Raw genomic sequence first — 16,855 nt, 5'->3', positions numbered from 1 at the left:
TGTTGTGGAATTTTTTTTTTGAGACAGTCTTGCTCTGTCACCCAGGCTGGAGTGCCTCAGCCACTCAAGTAGCTGGGATTACAGGTGTGCGCCACCAGGCCCAGCTAATATTTGTATTTTTAGTAGAGATGGGGCTTCACTATGTTGGCCAGGCTGGTCTCAAACGCCTGACCTCAAGTGACCCTCCTGTCTCGGCCTCCCAAAGTGCTGGGATTACAGGTGTGAGTCACCGTGCCTGGCCTAGAATTTCGTATAAATGGAATCATACAATGTGTATTAATATTGTGGCCTTTGAGAAGTTTTTAAACTGTAAATTGGCTTTATAAATTCAAACCATACCTTTGAACTCATATAAAAGATGAAGGTTGAATTAGGGTAATTAATCTGTACCTCCCTGAATTGGTTTTGATTCCAAAAATATATACTAAATATAGTTTCCTGTTCCCTATTACAATAGAGTTCATATTTACTACAGTGAAACTATTATTCTCTACTCAGTTGAGAATGTTACAAGACTTTAAGCCCCATGAAACATTCTATTTTGTGACCACTGTATATCCAGTGCCAACACTGTCTCACACATAGTAGTTGCTAAGTAAACATTTGTTGACTGAATGGATGTATTTCCCCTGAATTGCTTTTACATGTCTATGTTAGATGACTGGGGTGCTTTTATTCTTTTTAGAGATAGGGCCTCACTTTGTCTCCCAGACTGGAGTGCAATGGTGCCATCATGGCCCACTGCAGCCTCCAACTCCTGGGCTCAAGTGATCCTCTTGTGTCAGTCTCCTGAGTGGTTGGGACTACAGGCGTGTGCCACCATGTTCAGACAATTTTTGTACTTTTTGTAGAGACAGGGGTCTCACTATGTTGCTCAGGCTGGTCTTGAACTCCTGGCTCAAGGTATCCTCCCGCCTCAGCCTCCCAAAGTGCTGGGATTACAGGGATGAGCCATTGTGCCCAGTTGGGATGTTTTAATGTTTGAAACTTACTTACCTTGCATTTTTAAAGGAATGTGTGATAAGTGCCCTATTCTGCCTCAAGTGATGGCAGAGGATGATTGAGACTGGAGGAAGCCCTGTGGAGTACATACGTGTAAATCATGAAATAGCATCATTTTCCTTGTCTCATCGTATTAAAACGGTGACCAAAAAAAAAAAAAAAAAAAAAAAAATCAATAAAATCCCACTAGCAGTGTGTCCGAGAATCTTTGTTTACCCCCTCCCTATTGTTATGTCATGACACGGAGCCCAGCTGGGGAATTCTGAATACTAGGTTCTAAAACAGGATTTGTCATAAACGAATTGCTTGATCCTGGACATTCACCTCTAAAATAGACACCTGACCTCGGTGTGTGTGTGAGTGTGGTGAAAATCAAATGGGAGGGAAAGTGGGCAAGCACCTGAACAAGGTACAGAGGCGCGCGATGTAGTACTATAATACCATCTATACCAAGGTCTATACTATCCGTGGTCGCCGCCGCCGCGTCCGCCGGGAGGAGGCGCCAGACTGCGCACGCGCGCCCCCGAGCCCGGCCACACCCTCTTCCGCCGCTGCAGCCCAGCGTCCTCGCTCCCGGGGTGTTGCCCCGCGTGCGCCGGAGTCGCTGAGGTCGTCCCCGGCACCGGAAGTGACCCTGGAGGGTTTGTCTTCAAATTCTCGGCGAGCAGAAGCCGCGCCGGCAGGTGGTGGTGACGATTGAACTGGGCAGTACTGGGGCCGTGAGCGGAGAGCAAGGTGGGCTGGACTGGGTCAGGCCCTCCTTCCTCGCTGCCGGGACCTCCACTCGGCCAATACTCTGTGCCTGGCGTTGGGCGGTTTCCCGAGGAGCTTGGGCCGCCGCAGGTGAGTTTTCACTCTGGCGGTGCTCTGGGGACCCCGGATTTTCCAGGGCCGGGTGGGTGAGGGACTCGGGAGGCCCGCAGCGAGAACCCGCAGCGCAACCCTCCGTGAGCCTGCCTGAGGTCTTAGGTCCTTGCTGTTGTCCCCGACAACTTGGCTTAGGTGACAGTCCCCCTACCTGAGGAATCCTGTCCGGCGGGGGACTTTTCGGGGGCTCTTGTCGATCCCGTCTTTTGGTCTGTGTCGTTAGCGAAGTCACCAGCCGAGAGTGTTTAGTCCTTCGCTTTTTTAACTGGTTCTCTCCGGAACCGGTTCACGCCCCCCACCCCGAAACCCTCACAGGTAAAAACCCCGATGGCCATGACATTGGGAGGCAACTCTCCTTAAAATTTGTTAGGTTAGAGTGATATTGTTGGGGATGTTATTTCTTATTTATTCTAGAGCGTGGCGTCCTCTGGAAGGCCTGTGGGCCTTTTGGTTTAGAGTTGGTACCTTTTAGAAAAGTTTTCCCTCGAAACATTAGTTTCATGTAAATGTGATGACAAAGTTAGAGACAGACGTAGATCCTGAAGTGCCTTATGGTGGATAATCTCAAGCTCTTATTTAATCAAAAATAGTTTCCTGCTATAACCGCGAAGGGTCGCTTTTATATTAGTTACTAACTTCCAACAGCACAGTGATGCTCTTTTCTCTTGAAAGCACTAATTTACGGCTTCCTCTTTGAAATTAGACGTTTAGTTATTGCTGAAAACATTCCCGATGTTTTAGAATGGGTGCAGTAGATCTTTGTCACGTAGTCACAATGATAGTCACCTTAGTAGATGTTAAGACAGATTCTTGAAATATTTTTACGGGCTTAAATGTCTCAATATAAAGCCCTGCTTTCTTTTCCAAAGGAGCTGGTTTTTGTTCTTTTTTTTTTTTTTTTTTGAGACAGAGTCTTGGTCTGTCGCCAGGCTGGAGTGCAGTGGCGCGACCTCGGCTCACTGCAAGCTCCGCCTCCCGGGTTCAAGGGATTCTCCTGCCTCAGCCTCCCAAGTAGCTGGGACTACAGGCGCGCTCCACCACGCCTGGCAAACTTTTTGTATTTTAGTAGAGATGGGGTTTCACCATCTTGGCCAGGCTGGTCTCGATTTCCTGACCTTGTGATCCGCTTGCCTAGGCCTCCCAAAGTGTTGGGATTACAGGCGTGAGCCCCTGCGCCCGTCCAGTTTTTGTTCTTATACCAAGAAATAGGAGCAAAACTCTGTTTTGTATTAACATTAACAACTTGTGGCCTGTAAATACCTTAAAAAAAAAAAAAAACCACCAAAAACAGGCAGTGCTGATCAACTTTCCAACATTCCTAGACTATGAAAAGCTGTATAAAGCTGCTTTATAGCATTAGTTATTCAAGAAGCGTTTACATTTTTATAGGTTCAGTACTAGGCATGCCATGTAGTCCACAAGGGATTCTCCACCTCATTTTAAACTGGTATCAAGATGCTGACAAATTTTGAGGATTAGAGAATCTTGTTGAATTAACTCTATTAACAACATTGTTGAATTTCTGTTGACAGTAGTTTGGATTTTTTTAGCCACTTGACTGTTTAAAAAAGATAGTATTATCACATAAATATGGTCAGTGTTGATAACATGATAGTAGATTTTGCTTGTGGTGTTTATCGATAAGCTTGAATATGACTTTTAAATTACATTTTAATAATTATACTCACTGATTTGTTTGTTTTGTTTAGGGTAAACTGAAAGTTTACTGTACAAATAGAGTGAACTTTATATGTACTTTTTTCCTGAACAAGTTTCTTTTTGGTATTTTTAAAAAATAGTGGTAACTGTCTTGTGCTTAAGTATTTATCATATGATGATTATAAAGGTAAGAAAAATGTATGCCATGATGTAATTGGTCATGGATCATTCATTTGTTGTGCCTATTCGTAATAATCAGTGGCTGACTGTAAGTTAGCATGTGGTTTCTTTCATATCCCAGACATGAACATTCTGAAAATTGCTTACCAGTGTATTGCCACTTTTGAAGTCACATACATTTGCTTTACTGAAATGCCTTCAGGAAGATGCATGATTGAGTTTCGTGATCTTTTTGTTTTAGGAAGTAAATTTCACAGATAGGTATTTTGAAAACATTTTCAGGCTTCCAACATTGCTGCTGATTTTTTAGTCTGTGTTTAATAATATTCTATGTTTGTCTCCTCTTACTAAGCAAAGGAAAAAAACTAACCTAGAATAAATAAGGTGATATCCCTTCTATTAAACTTCAAGGATTTCAAGGTCTAATTCTGTCTTGTTTTTGTCTTCAGTGCAATTCCTTGCAACTTAGTTGGTGTTCCTTTAATATTTCTTGAATGAATGACCCATGTACGTTATGTTAAAAAAAACTGCAAATAAGTGGAACCCAGCCTGAGTCCTTTAAAAATTAAATGGGTAAGGTATCCTCTTTAGGTGTGAAATAGGCAGGGCCCTGTATTTGTTGTTTAGAGAGAGAATAAGAATCTTAGAACTCAGATATTTGGATATTTTGCCTGTTCTTTTTCAGTCTCTTTGATCACTTCTTTTTCCTAATCCTAGAGGAGGAAAAAAAAAAATTTTCTCTGTGGAGACACAACACTGCATCACATACTATATTTGCTAGAAATTTTGCTGTAAAATTGGGATTTCAGTATTTTAAAAAATTTGATTTTGTCACTTGAGTTAAAATTTCACATTGCATCTTGCTCAGTTTAAGTTAATTTAGTCACTAGCTGACTCATAAATACTCAAGGCATGTAAGCAAAAGGGTGGTTCTGTTAGAATAATGTAAAGGAAAAACTTGCTATGAGATAAAGCAGGCATTGCGTATGGTTATCCTTCTCTCTAATAATCCGTGTAACCAAGAGCCTGAATTTTGGGGCAATCTCATCTTTATAAGTATTCTATTAATGTTGAACCAACAGTTTGTGTTTATAGTTTATAGTGCTTACACTGTGTCAGTCAGCTTTTTTTTCCTTTCTTTTTTTTTTTTTTTTTTTGAGACAGAGTCTCGCTCTGTCGCCCAGGCTGGAGTGCAGTGGAGCGATCTCAGCCCACTGAAACCTCCACCTCCCGGGTTCAAGCGATTCTCCCACCTCAGCCTCCCGAGTAGCTGGGACTACAGGTGCCTGCCACCACACCTGGCTAATTTTTTGTATTTTTAGTATAGATGGGGTTTCACCGTGTTAGCCAGGGTGGTCTCAATCTCCTGACCTTGTGATCCGCTGGGATTACAGGCGTGAGCCACTGTGCCCAGCCAGCTTTTTTTTTTTCAAATAGATTCATTTCTTCAAATATTGCCAGATATTGTGCTAAATAGAGCCAGTTTCTAGTCTTCCTGCAGTAGAATTTTAGTAATGATAAAGATATATTGTTGAAAATTGGGAGAATTTCATAAATTTACAGTTGTAACATTCATTCGAGAAGGGTAGTTTGGGCTTAGAGAGTAATAAGGGGATGCGGAAAATTATTTTCGGCTAACATTTAGTGAACTAAGTGCTTTAATACTATTTTCTGCAAACACATTGTTTCTTTAATAATCAGGGATTTTTCAAGTCATTTGTTATTGTAGCCTTGGATTAGACTTTACATTCATGTTTGTTAGAAAATATCAATTCATTGGCTTCTAAAGAATTTTATCTGACTAGAAAGAGTTCAAAACATGGAACCTTTAAAGAAGGCTTAGAGGGACTTGTATGAGTTTTGGGCCATTGAATCATGGCCTTCAAGGAAAAAACAAGGACCACCTATATGTAAGTAACAACTTAATTTAAATTTATTTTTATTTAATTTTTTTTTTTTTTTTTTTTTTTTGAGACAGAGCCTTACTCTCTTACCCAGGCTGGAGCGCAGTGGCATGATCACAGTTCATTGCAGCTTTGACTTCCTGGGCTCAGGTCATCCTCCCACCTCAGCCTCCTGGTAGCTGGGACTACAGGCGCATCCCATCAGACTACAGGAGCGTCCCATCAGACTACAGGAGCGTCCCATCATGGCCAGCTAATTTTTTGTAATTTTTGTAGAGATAGGGTTTCACTATGTTGGCAAGGCTGGTCTCGAACTCCTGGGCTCAAGCGATTCTCCTGTCTTGGCACCCCAAAGTATTAGGGTTACAGGCATGAACCACCGTGCCTGACTATTTTAGATTTTTTTAGTGGGAAAATGGGAAGAAAGATCTCCAGGGAGGCTATTATGGAAAAGAGGAAGAGAGGGAAAAGACAGGAAAGGCTTGACATCCAAGCTCATCTAGAACAACTGTATGCTTTTAGCAGCAGGCCCCAGTTAAACTTTTCTAACACCCTTGACCAGACTAGGTGTCTCTGTAGGGCATGGATGACTTCAGGGCAGAAGTCATCACACAAGAATCAAGCTGTAATCCCAGCTTGGGATGAGCTGAGGATCAAGGAATGTGAACATGCTGAGGGTCAGGAACTGGACAAGGTTACAAACTCTTGGTAGTTACAGCAAAAACCTGGCCAGGCATGGTGGCTCACGCCTATAATCCTAGCACTTTGGGAGGCTAAGGTGGGCTGATTGCTTGAGCCCAGGAGTTCAAGACCAGCCTGGGCAACATGATGAAATCCCTGTCTCTACAAAACATACCAAAAAAAAAAAAATTAACTGGCTGTGGTGGTACACATCTGTGGTCCCAGCTACTCAGGATCAGTTGAGCCCAGAAGATCAAGGCTGTAGTGAGCCATGATGGCGCCACTGCACTTTAGCCTGGGCTACAGAGTGAGACCCTGTATCAAAAAAAAAAAAAAAAAAAAAAAAAAAGGAGACTAGGCAGTATTCAGTCATTGGAAGATTGATTGAGATCTACATTTGAGGCCATGGTTCTAGGTACTAGAGAGACACCAGTAAATAACAGAGAGATATAGTCCTTGGCCTTTAGGATTTTATTAAGATAGAATGTCATCAGTGGTCATGAATCCAGGGAGGCAAGATTTAGGTCATAGGATTTTATTCCTTTTCTTTTGGAGCTCAGATGCCCAGTCTTGAGTTACTCATAGACCTTAGTTCATAGCTATATTGCTTCATAACAGATTATCCCAAAACTTGGTGACTTAAAACAACAGACATTTATTGTCTCTCACTGTTTTCACTGGGTCAGGAATTTGGGCATGACTTAACTGGATACTTTAGATTCAGGGTGTTTCTCAGAGCTGTGGTCAGGTATTGGCCAGGGCTATAGTCATCTCAAGGCTCTAGTGAGGAAGGATTCACTTTAGATCTCACTCACATGGTTGTTGGCAGGATTCAGTTCCTCGGGGGCTGTTGGACCAAGGGCCTCAGTTCCCTACTGGTTGTTGGCCTGGAGCTTCCTTCAGCTCTTTGCCGTGTGAGCCTCTGCCCAGGCAGCTCACTGCGTGGAGCTGGTATTCCATTTGAGTGGGGTCAGCAAGAGACAGCAAACAAGATGGAAGTCATAGTCTAATCTCAGAAATGGTATTATGTTATTTGTTACAAGCACACATTCAAGGGGTAGTAATTATATAAGGGTACAGATACCAAGAGGCAAAGGTCATTGAGTGCCATCTTAGAGGCTCCCTATGATTATCCATGGATATAAGGCCCTTCTTCTCTTATATTTATTTTTTGTTTCTCTCCTACTTGTCATAAGCAATTTCTCCACTCATATATTTTCCTCCTCACCTTCCATAGACTTTCTAATATATTTAAGGTACTTTCTTGGGTATGTATGCATCCTTTAAAAATGAGTATTTTATATAGCATATGTATTTTTAATTTATAAAATGACATTGGGATTTAGATCTTGTTCTATGTCTGAGACTTTTTTTTTCACCCAACCTTGTATTTTGATGATCTATCCATGTTGCTATATGTAAATTTTATTCATTGCTTCTATCTGCTACATGGTACTCTGTGGTCTGTATCCACCATATTTCCCCTAGCAGGGAATAAATAGATTGACGCTACTTGATTTCTCAAAGATTTCTGTCATTAATGTCCAAAACCAAGTTCCTTTATGGATCTGTATGAGACTTTCTCTGGAAGATTTACACAAGAATGGGATTGCTGGGTCACGGGGTGTATATATACATATATATATGTGTGTGTATGTACATATATGTATACATGCATACATAATTTCCCCAAGTACTGCCAGATTGCACTCCAAAATGACTATGCCAGTTTATGCCTGCAAATTGATGTAAAGGTTTCCTTTTTCCCAAATCCTTGCCAATACTTAGTATTATTGCACTTACTTTTGAGTCTGGTGAATAAAAGAGGTCTCTTGGCCGGTCGCATAGGCTCACACCTGTAATCCTAGCACTTTGGGAGGCCCAGGCCGGCAGATCACAAGGTCAAGAGATTGAGACCATCCTGGCCAACATAGTGAAACCCCTTCTCTACTAAAAATACAAAAATTTAGCTGGGTGTGGTGGCGAGCACCTGTAGTCCTAGCTACTTGGGAGGCTGAGGCAGGAGAATTGCTTGAACCTGGGAGGCAGAGGTTGCAGTGAGCCGAGACTACACCAGTGTACTCCAGCCTGGGCAGCAGAGACTCTGTCTCCAAAAAAAAAATAAACAAAAAATAATAAAAAGAGGTTTCTCATGGCTTCGGTTTGTATTTATTGGTCACTTCTGTCTGTGCTTGTTCGCCATTTGGGTTTCCCTTCTGTGAATTGTCCCTTATACTCTTTCCTCATTTTCTTGTGAGGTACGTTTGTCCATTAATGTGAGGAATTACAATGATAGATTTTCTGATCTTAAGTCATCCTTGCATTTCTGGGATAAACCCTTCTTGATCATGGGGTGTGTGTGTCGATGCATTGTAGGTAAACTAATATTAGGATTTCCATGTTCATAAGTGAAATGGGTCTTGTGTTCTTATTCAATTAATTGAGATGATTTCAGCCTCATAAAAAAGAGTTGCTCAGCTTTTCTCTTGTTTTCTGGATCAACTTTTATGTGGTTGAAATTATTTCTGTTTAGAAGCTCAGTTAAAAAAAACCCCGAGGCCAGACCGGGTGTGGTGGCTCATGCCTATAATCCCAGCACTTTGGAAGGTTGAGGTGGGCAGATCACCTGAGGTCGGGAGTTCAAGACCAGCCTGACCAACATGGAGAAACCCTGTCACTACTAAAAATACAAAATTAGCCAGGCGTGGTGGCGCATGCCTGTAATCCCAGCTACTCGGGAGCCTGAGGCAGGAGAATCGCTTGAACCCGGGAGGCGGAGGTTGCGGTGAGCTGAGATTGTACCACTGCACTCCAGCCTGTGCAACAAGAGCAAAAACTCTGTCTCAAAGAAAAAAAAAAAAAACAAAAACAACAACAACAAAAATACAAACCCGAGGCCAGGCGTGGTGGTTCATGCCTGTAATCCCAGCACTTTGGGAGGCCGAGGTAGGCGGATCATGAGGTCAGGAGATCGAGACCAACCTGGCCAACATGGTGAAACCCCATCTCTGCTAAAATACAAAAAATTAGCTGGGTGTGGTGGTGCGTGGCTGTAGTCCCAGCCACACGGGAGGCTGAGGCAGGGAAATCACTTGAACCCGGGAAGCGGAGGTTGCAGTGAGCTGAGATTGCGCCACTGCACTCTAGCCTGGCAGCACAGTGAGACTCCGTCTCAAAAAAAAGAAGAAAAACCCAAAAAACAAAAAACCCCACCATACTTACAGAAATCATCTGGACCTGGAGCTTTTTCTTTTCTTTTTTTTTTTTAATGTTTCCTTGAGACACAGTCTCACTGTGTCTATGTTGCCCAGGCTGGAGTACAGTGGCACTATCTTGGCTTACTGTAGCTTTGACCTCCCCAGGCTCAGGTAATCCTCCTACCTCAGCCTCCCGAGTAGCTGGGACTACAGGCACACACCACTATGCTCTGCTAATTTTTGTGCTTTTCGTAGAGATGGGGTTTTGCCGTGTTGCCCAGGCGGGTCTTGAACTCCTAAGCTCAAGCAGTCCTCCTGCCTCAGCCTCCCAAAGTGCTGGGATTACAGGCATGAGCCACCGTGCCTGGCTGAGACCACTTTTAAGAGCTGCTGTGTCGACGTCTCTTTTTTCATCAGCTCCTCACTCTATCCAGGTCTAGATTGGCCCTGAAATACTCTGCTATCTCTGTCTGGTATTGGGCTGGCACTGCTGTTTTTCTGGCTGATGGTGGGATAGGGCTAGAGTGAGCAAAGATTGGCCAGTGCAATGAAAATCAGAAAGCATGCAGCTAGAAAACAAGCTATGAAATACACTTATCTAGATACCCCACTGACACACAAAAGAAGTAAAAAAAAACAGTCTTGTTTTCTTTATACTTATATGTCTTCTCAACTTTACTGTGATCTTTCATGATTTCTTCACCTTTTTAGTCCTCTAGGCTTGAAACTTCATTCATTTTCAACTTTTTCTCCACACAGTGAGTTCCTGAGTAATCTCAGCATTTCTTTCACCACAGTGTTTCTAATTTGTTTCTTTTTATTCCCATAGCCACATCCCTAATCCAAATTATTACTCTCCAAAAGCATGTAAATCTTTCCAGCCTTGAACTTCACCATGTGATTTACAGTTAATAGTCATTGTGAACATTAACAAAGCTCACATTTATCAGGCATCTGCTTCTAATGCTTTATATCCACATCCATATATCCATATCCTACTACGTGCATTTTTAAAAATTGCTTTCTTATTTTTTTTTTTATTTTTTGAGACGGAGTCTTGCTCTGTCGCCCAGACTGGAGTGCAGTGGCGCGACCTCAGCTCACTACAAGCTCCGCCTCCTGGGTTCACGCCATTCTCCTGCCTCAGCCTCCTGAGTAGCTGGGACTACAGGCGCCTGCCACCACACCCGGCTAATTTTTTGTATTTTTAGTAGAGACGGGGTTTCACTGCATTAGCCAGGATGGTCTCGATCTCTTGACTTCGTGATCCACCTACCTCGGCCTCCCAAAGTGCTGGGATTACAGGTGTAAGCCACTGTGCCCAGCCAAAAATGTTTTCTCGAGACACAGTCTCACTCTGTCTCTGTTGCCCAGGCTAGAGTACAGTGGCACTATCTCAGCTTACTGTAGCTTTGACCTCCCCAGGCTCAGGTAATCCTCCCATCTCAGCCTCTCGAGTAGGTGGGACTACAGGCGCACACCACCATGCTCTGCTAATTTTTGTATTTTTTGTAGAGATGGGGTTTTGCCATGTTGCCCAGGCTGGTCTTGAACTCCTAGGTTTAAAGGTTGGATTAGGTTCTCATATATAGAAAGTTTCATGGCAGATACTTTATTGAAGACCTACTATTTGTCAAGTAGTATGCTTGGTACTTTTTTTTTTTTTTTTTTTTTTGAGACAGAGTCTCGCTCTGCTGCCCAGGCTGGAGTGCAGTGGCCGGATCTCAGCTCACTGCAAGCTCCGCCTCCTGGGTTTACCGCATTCTCCTGCCTCAGCCTCCCGAGTAGCTGGGACTACAGGTGCTGCCACCACGCCCAGCTAGTTTTTTGTATTTTTTTAGTAGAGACGGGGTTTCACCGTGTTAGCCAGGATGGTCTCGATCTCCTGACCTTGTGATCTGCCCGTCTCGGCCTCCCAAAGTGCTGGGATTACAGGCTTGAGCCACCGCGCCCGGCCGCTTGGTACTTTAAATAGTCTTTTATTGTTTGTAGCATAACTCCTGAAAGTAGTTGCTATGACAGTTCTGCAGATACTAAAACAGGCTTAGAAAAAAGTTTAGGGACTCGACTAAGGTGGCAGAATTACAATTCTAGCCAAGATTTTTCTGACTTCAAAATACATATGCCTTCTGCTAATCCACACTGCTTCAAAAAATGTATCTAATATTCACTATTCATTCTGCAGATGTTTAATAAGATGTGTGTCATGCAAGGATCATATAGTCTCACACCTTTCAGATGCAAATCCTACTGTCAGATAACAGTCTAATAGAGATAAGACATATAGAAACTATAATTTGAAGTAGACAGTGTCTTGGGATGAAAGTCACAGTAAAGTGCAGGGGACTTCAGAGGAGGGAGGGTTTATTTTGAACTGAGGAGTTCAGGGGGTAGACATACTAGGAAAACTGCCTTCTGAGCTGGGCTTTGACAATTGGGAGGGTTTGAATGTGGGAACTTTTTAAAAACAATATTTTAATTGTTTGTTTGTTTCTTTGTTTGTTTGTGTTTTGAGACAGTCTCACTCTGTTGCCAGGCTGGAGTGCTGTGGCGTGATCTTGGCTCACTGCAACCTCCGACTCCCTGGTTCAGGCAATTCTCCTGCCTCAGCCTCCTGAGTAGCTGGGATTACAGGCACGTGCCACCATGCCCAGCTAATTTTTGTATTTTTAGTAGAGACCGAGTTTCACCATGTTGGCCAGGATGGTCTTGATCTCCTGACCTCATGATCCACCCGCCTCAGCCTCCCAAAATGCTGGGATTACAGGCATGAGCCACCGCGCCTGGCCTGTTTGTTTGTTTGTTTGTTTGAAACAGTCTTGCTCCGTCTCCCAGGCTGGAGTACAGTGACGCGATCTTGACCTATTGCAACCTCTGCTACCCTGGTTCAAGCGATTCTCGTTTCTCAGCCTCCCAAGTAGTTGGGACTATAGGCATGTGCCACCATACCCAGCTAATTTTTACATTTTAGTAGAGACAGGGTTTCTCCATGTTGGCCAGGCTAGTCTTGAACTCCTGGACTGAAATGAGCTGCCTGCCTTGGCTTCCTAAATAAAATACTTCTTTGAGGCCAGGCACAGTGGCTCATGCCTGTAATCCCAGCACTTTGGGAGACCAAGGTGGCGGGCAGATCACCTGGGAGACCAAGGCAGCAGGCAGATCACCTGAGGTTAGGAGTTCAAGACCAGCCTGGCCAACGTGGTGAAACCCCGTCTCTACAAAAATACAAAAAAAAATTAGCTGAGCATGATGGTGGGTGCCTATAACCCCAAATACTTGGGAGGCTGAGGTGGGAGAATCACTTGAACCCGGGAGGTGAAGGTTGCATTGAGCCGAGATCATGCCATTGCACTCCAGCCTGGGAGACAGAGCGAGACTCCGTCTCAAAAAAAAAAACAAACAAAACTTTCTTTGAAGGAGTGGAAATAGCATGAGCACACATACAGAAATGGGAAGTGTGGTATGTATGATTGTGAGTTTCTTGAGGGAACACGGGAAAGTATTTTTTAATAACTATACTTATTTTTAAGAGACATGTAAACCTCAAGTGTTTCTTTTTTTCTTCTTCTTTTTAGCTTACAGTTGAGCATGAGTCTTCTTATGATTAGTGAGAATGTAAAATTGGCTCGTGAATATGCATTGCTGGGAAACTATGACTCTGCGATGGTCTATTATCAGGGAGTTCTTGACCAAATGAACAAGTATCTGTACTCAGTCAAAGATACATACCTCCAGCAAAAATGGCAACAGGTGAGAATAATGGCTACTGTGTGTTTTAATGGCTTAAGTACTAGGAAGAGAAAATTTAGATCAGATGTCAATGCTATATGTAGTTACATGTTAAGACTGTATGGCTGGGCACAGTGGCTCACGCCTGTAATCCCAGCACTTGGGGAGGCTGAGGCGGGCAGATCACAAGGTCAGGAGATCGAGACCATCCTGGCTAACACGGTGAAACCCTGTCTTTACTAAAAATACAAAAAATTAGCCAGGTGTGGCGGCGGGTGCCTGTAGTCCCAGCTACTTGGGAGGCCGAGGCAGGAGGATGGTGTGAACCTAGGAGGTGGAGCTTGCAGTGAGCTGAGATCCCACCACTGCACTCCAGCCTGGGCGACAGAGCAAGACTCTGTCTCAAAAAAAAAAAAAAGACTGTATGACTACCGAGCACAGTACACAGTGGCTCACTCCTGTAATCCTAACACTTTGGGAAGCCAAAGCAGAAGGATCACTTGAGGCCAGGAGTTCAAGTCCAGCCTAGACAACATAGCACGACTTCATCTCTACAAAAATAAAACAATTAGCCAGATGTGGAGGTGCATGCCTGTAGTCCTAGCTACTAGGGAGGATCACTTGAGCCTGGGAGGTTGAGGCTGCAGTGAGCTATGCTTGTACCACTACACTCCAGCCTGGGCAACAGAGCTAGACCTTGTCTCAAAAATAAAAAACAAAACAAAACATAAGTATTTGAGTTATTACACAGATTTCTATATAATATTACTTGAAACTTTATTAATAATTACTTTCACCATCAGCAGTATTATGAGTTCTACTTAACTCTAATTGCTGGAATCTAATAAGAGAGTTTTTTTGTTTGTTTTTTCTCGAGACAGAGTTTTGCTCTTGTCATCCAGGGTGGAGTGCAGTGGCGCGATCTCGACTCACGGCAACCTTCACCTCCCAGGTTCAAGCCTCCTAAGTAGCTGGGATTACAGGCGCCTGCCTCCACACCCAGCTAATTTTTGTGTTTTTGGTAGAGACGGGGTGTCACCATGTTGGCCAGGCTGGTCTCGAACTCCTGACCTCAGGTAATCTGCCCGCCTTGGCCTCCCAAAATGCTGGGATTACAGGCATGAGCCACTGCGCCCAGCCACGAGTTTCTTAAAAGAATGGTTTTGACATTTTTTGTTCAGATTTTTACTTGGTAAAAATACAGTAGACTTTATTAAGCCATCGTCGAAACTGTAAATGGCTTGTGAATCTCACAGGCATCATATATATATATTTTTAATTTTTGAGAGAGGTTCTTGCTCTCTTGCCCAGGAGGGAGTGCAGTGGTACGGTCTGCAGCCATGACCTCCCAGGCTCAAACAATCCTCCCATTCAGCCTCCTGAGTGGGAGAAACCACACCACACATGTGCCGCACTGTGACCTGCTAATTTTTAAATTTTTTGGTAGAGATGGGATCTCCCTGTTTCCCAGGCTGGTTTCAAACTCGTAGACTAAAGTGATCCCCCCACCTCAGCCTCCCTGAGTGGTGGGACAGGTGTGAGCCACCACACCCAGCCTCATATTCCTTGTATAACAGAACTTTATAAAGCAGATTATGGTTGAATCCCATTGAGAAATTTCAGTTACTGAGGACCAACAGAAATTTAAAATTGGAAATTGTGTAACTTACAGGTCCAGTGGAGGGTGGCATTTATAACAAGGCTCAACTATGTCACAAGAGGAAAAAAATGTTAAGAAAATAATAGTCTTGCCGGGCGTGGTGGCTCACACCTGTAATCCCAGGACTTTGGGAGGCTGAGGTGAGCTGATCTCCTGAGGTCAGGAGTTCAAGACCAGCCTGACCAACGTGGTGAAACCCCATCTCTACTAAAATACAAAAAAATTAGTTGGGTGTAGTGGCGGGTGCCTGTAATCGCAGCTACTTGGGAGGCTGAGGTGGGAGAATCTCTTGAAGCCAGGAGGTGGAGGTTGTAGTGAGCCGAGATTGTGCCATTGCACTCCAGCCTGGCAACAGAGCGAGGCTCTGCCTCAAAAAAAAAAAAAAAAAAAAAAGAAAGTAATAGTCTTTTTGAGCTGATCTTCTAGATAGAATATTATACCTCAGATTTTACTGAGCTGGTTTTTAAATATTGTTCAATGAACTTAATCTATTTGAACTTAATCTATTTCCCTATATCTGTCCCTCCATATCCTTTACTGTATCCATATAATTACCAGAAGGGGCAAATATTTTATTTTATTAATCTTTTATTTATTTATTTTTTATAGACATGGCATCTCACTATGTTATTCAGGCTGGTCTTGAACTCCTGGACTCAAATGATCCTCTTGCCTCAGCCTCACAAAGTGCTAGGATTATAGGCGTGAGTCACCATGCTCGGCCTAGAAAATATTTTATTTCATAAGGAGTCTTAAGGTTGTCAGTGAAGGACTTTCAGACCTTTTGTTGTTGGCCACAACAAAAGGTACTTAGACTTAAGTACCTTTAAACAAAAGCTACTTAAGTCTAAGCTTTTGTTTAAAGGTACTTAAGATTAAATCATTTAAGTTATAAAACAAAACATTATCATCTTAAATTTCATTTCAATATTATATATATAGTTTTTTTTTTTACCATTTTCTTTTCTTTTTTTTTTTTTTTTGAGACGGATTTTCTCACTTGTTGCCCAGGCTGGAGTGCAATGGTGTAGTCTCAGCTCACTGCAGCCTCCACCTCCTGGGTTCAAGTGATTCTCCTGCCTCAGACTCCCGAGTAGCTGGGATTACAGGAGCCTGCCACCACACCCAGCTAATTTTTGTATTTTTAGTAGAGACAGGGTTTCACCTTGTAGCCAGGCTAGTCTTGAACTCCTAACCTCAGGTGATCCGCTTGCCTTGGCCTCCCAAAGTGCTGGGATTGCAAGCATGAGCCACCATGCCCGTCCTACCATTTTCTTATTATGGTAAAATATACATAACACTTTACTGTTTTTTTTTTCTTTTTTTTTGAGATGGAGTCTCACTCTCTTGCCCAGGCTGGAGTGCAGTGGCGCAATCTCTGCTCACTGCAACCTCCGCCTCCCGGGTTCAAGTGATTCTCCTGCCCCAGCCTCCCGAGTAGCTGAAATTATAGGTGTGCGCCACCACACCCAGCTAATTTTTGTGTACTTTCGGTAGAGACAGGGTTTTTGTCATGTTGGCTAGGCTGGTCTGGAACTACTGACTTCAGGTGATCCGCCTGCCTCAGCCTCCCAAAGTACTGAGATTACAGATGTGAGCCACTGCATCTGGCCTCGGCCATTTTTAAGTATACAACTCAGTGGCATTAAATACATATATAATGTACAGCCGTCACCATAGTTTTTAGGCTGAGTTAAGACCCATTACTATAATACAGTTGAATCAAAACTATATATAGGTTTTTGAGGGTTTTTTTGAGGCAGGGTCTCAGGCTGTTGCCCAGGCTGGAGTACAGTGGTGCAGTCATGGCTCACTGCAGCCTTAACTTCCCAGGCTCAAGCAATCCTCCCATCCAGCCTCCGGAGCAGCTGGGACCACAGGCACAAACCAACATGTCTGGTTTATTATTATTATTTTTTTTAGAGATGGGGTATTGCCATGTTGCCCAGGCTTAGTTTTTAAATTGCATCAAGATT

At 43.3% G+C, this 16,855-nt stretch overlaps 1 protein-coding gene across 2 annotated transcripts in view; it reads left to right on the top strand.

Moving 5' to 3' along the window:
- Nucleotides 1-1,533: 1,533 nt before the first annotated feature.
- KATNA1 (katanin catalytic subunit A1) overlaps nucleotides 1,534-16,855 on the top strand; it is a 64,930-nt gene continuing 49,608 nt past the window's right edge. For both annotated transcript variants that reach the window (XM_028847201.2, XM_015137143.3), the window contains exons 1-2: nucleotides 1,534-1,845; nucleotides 13,066-13,240. In XM_028847201.2, coding sequence (XP_028703034.1) covers nucleotides 13,079-13,240 — 162 coding nt within the window. In that variant the 5' untranslated portion in view covers nucleotides 1,534-1,845; nucleotides 13,066-13,078. The remainder of the gene's footprint in view (nucleotides 1,846-13,065; nucleotides 13,241-16,855) is intronic.

Source organism: Macaca mulatta, chromosome 4, assembly GCF_049350105.2.
Source record: "Macaca mulatta isolate MMU2019108-1 chromosome 4, T2T-MMU8v2.0, whole genome shotgun sequence".
In the NCBI taxonomy this organism is placed as follows: domain Eukaryota; kingdom Metazoa; phylum Chordata; class Mammalia; order Primates; family Cercopithecidae; genus Macaca; species Macaca mulatta.
The sequence above is the reverse complement of the archived record's forward strand: the minus strand, read 5'-3'. Positions and strand labels throughout refer to the sequence as shown.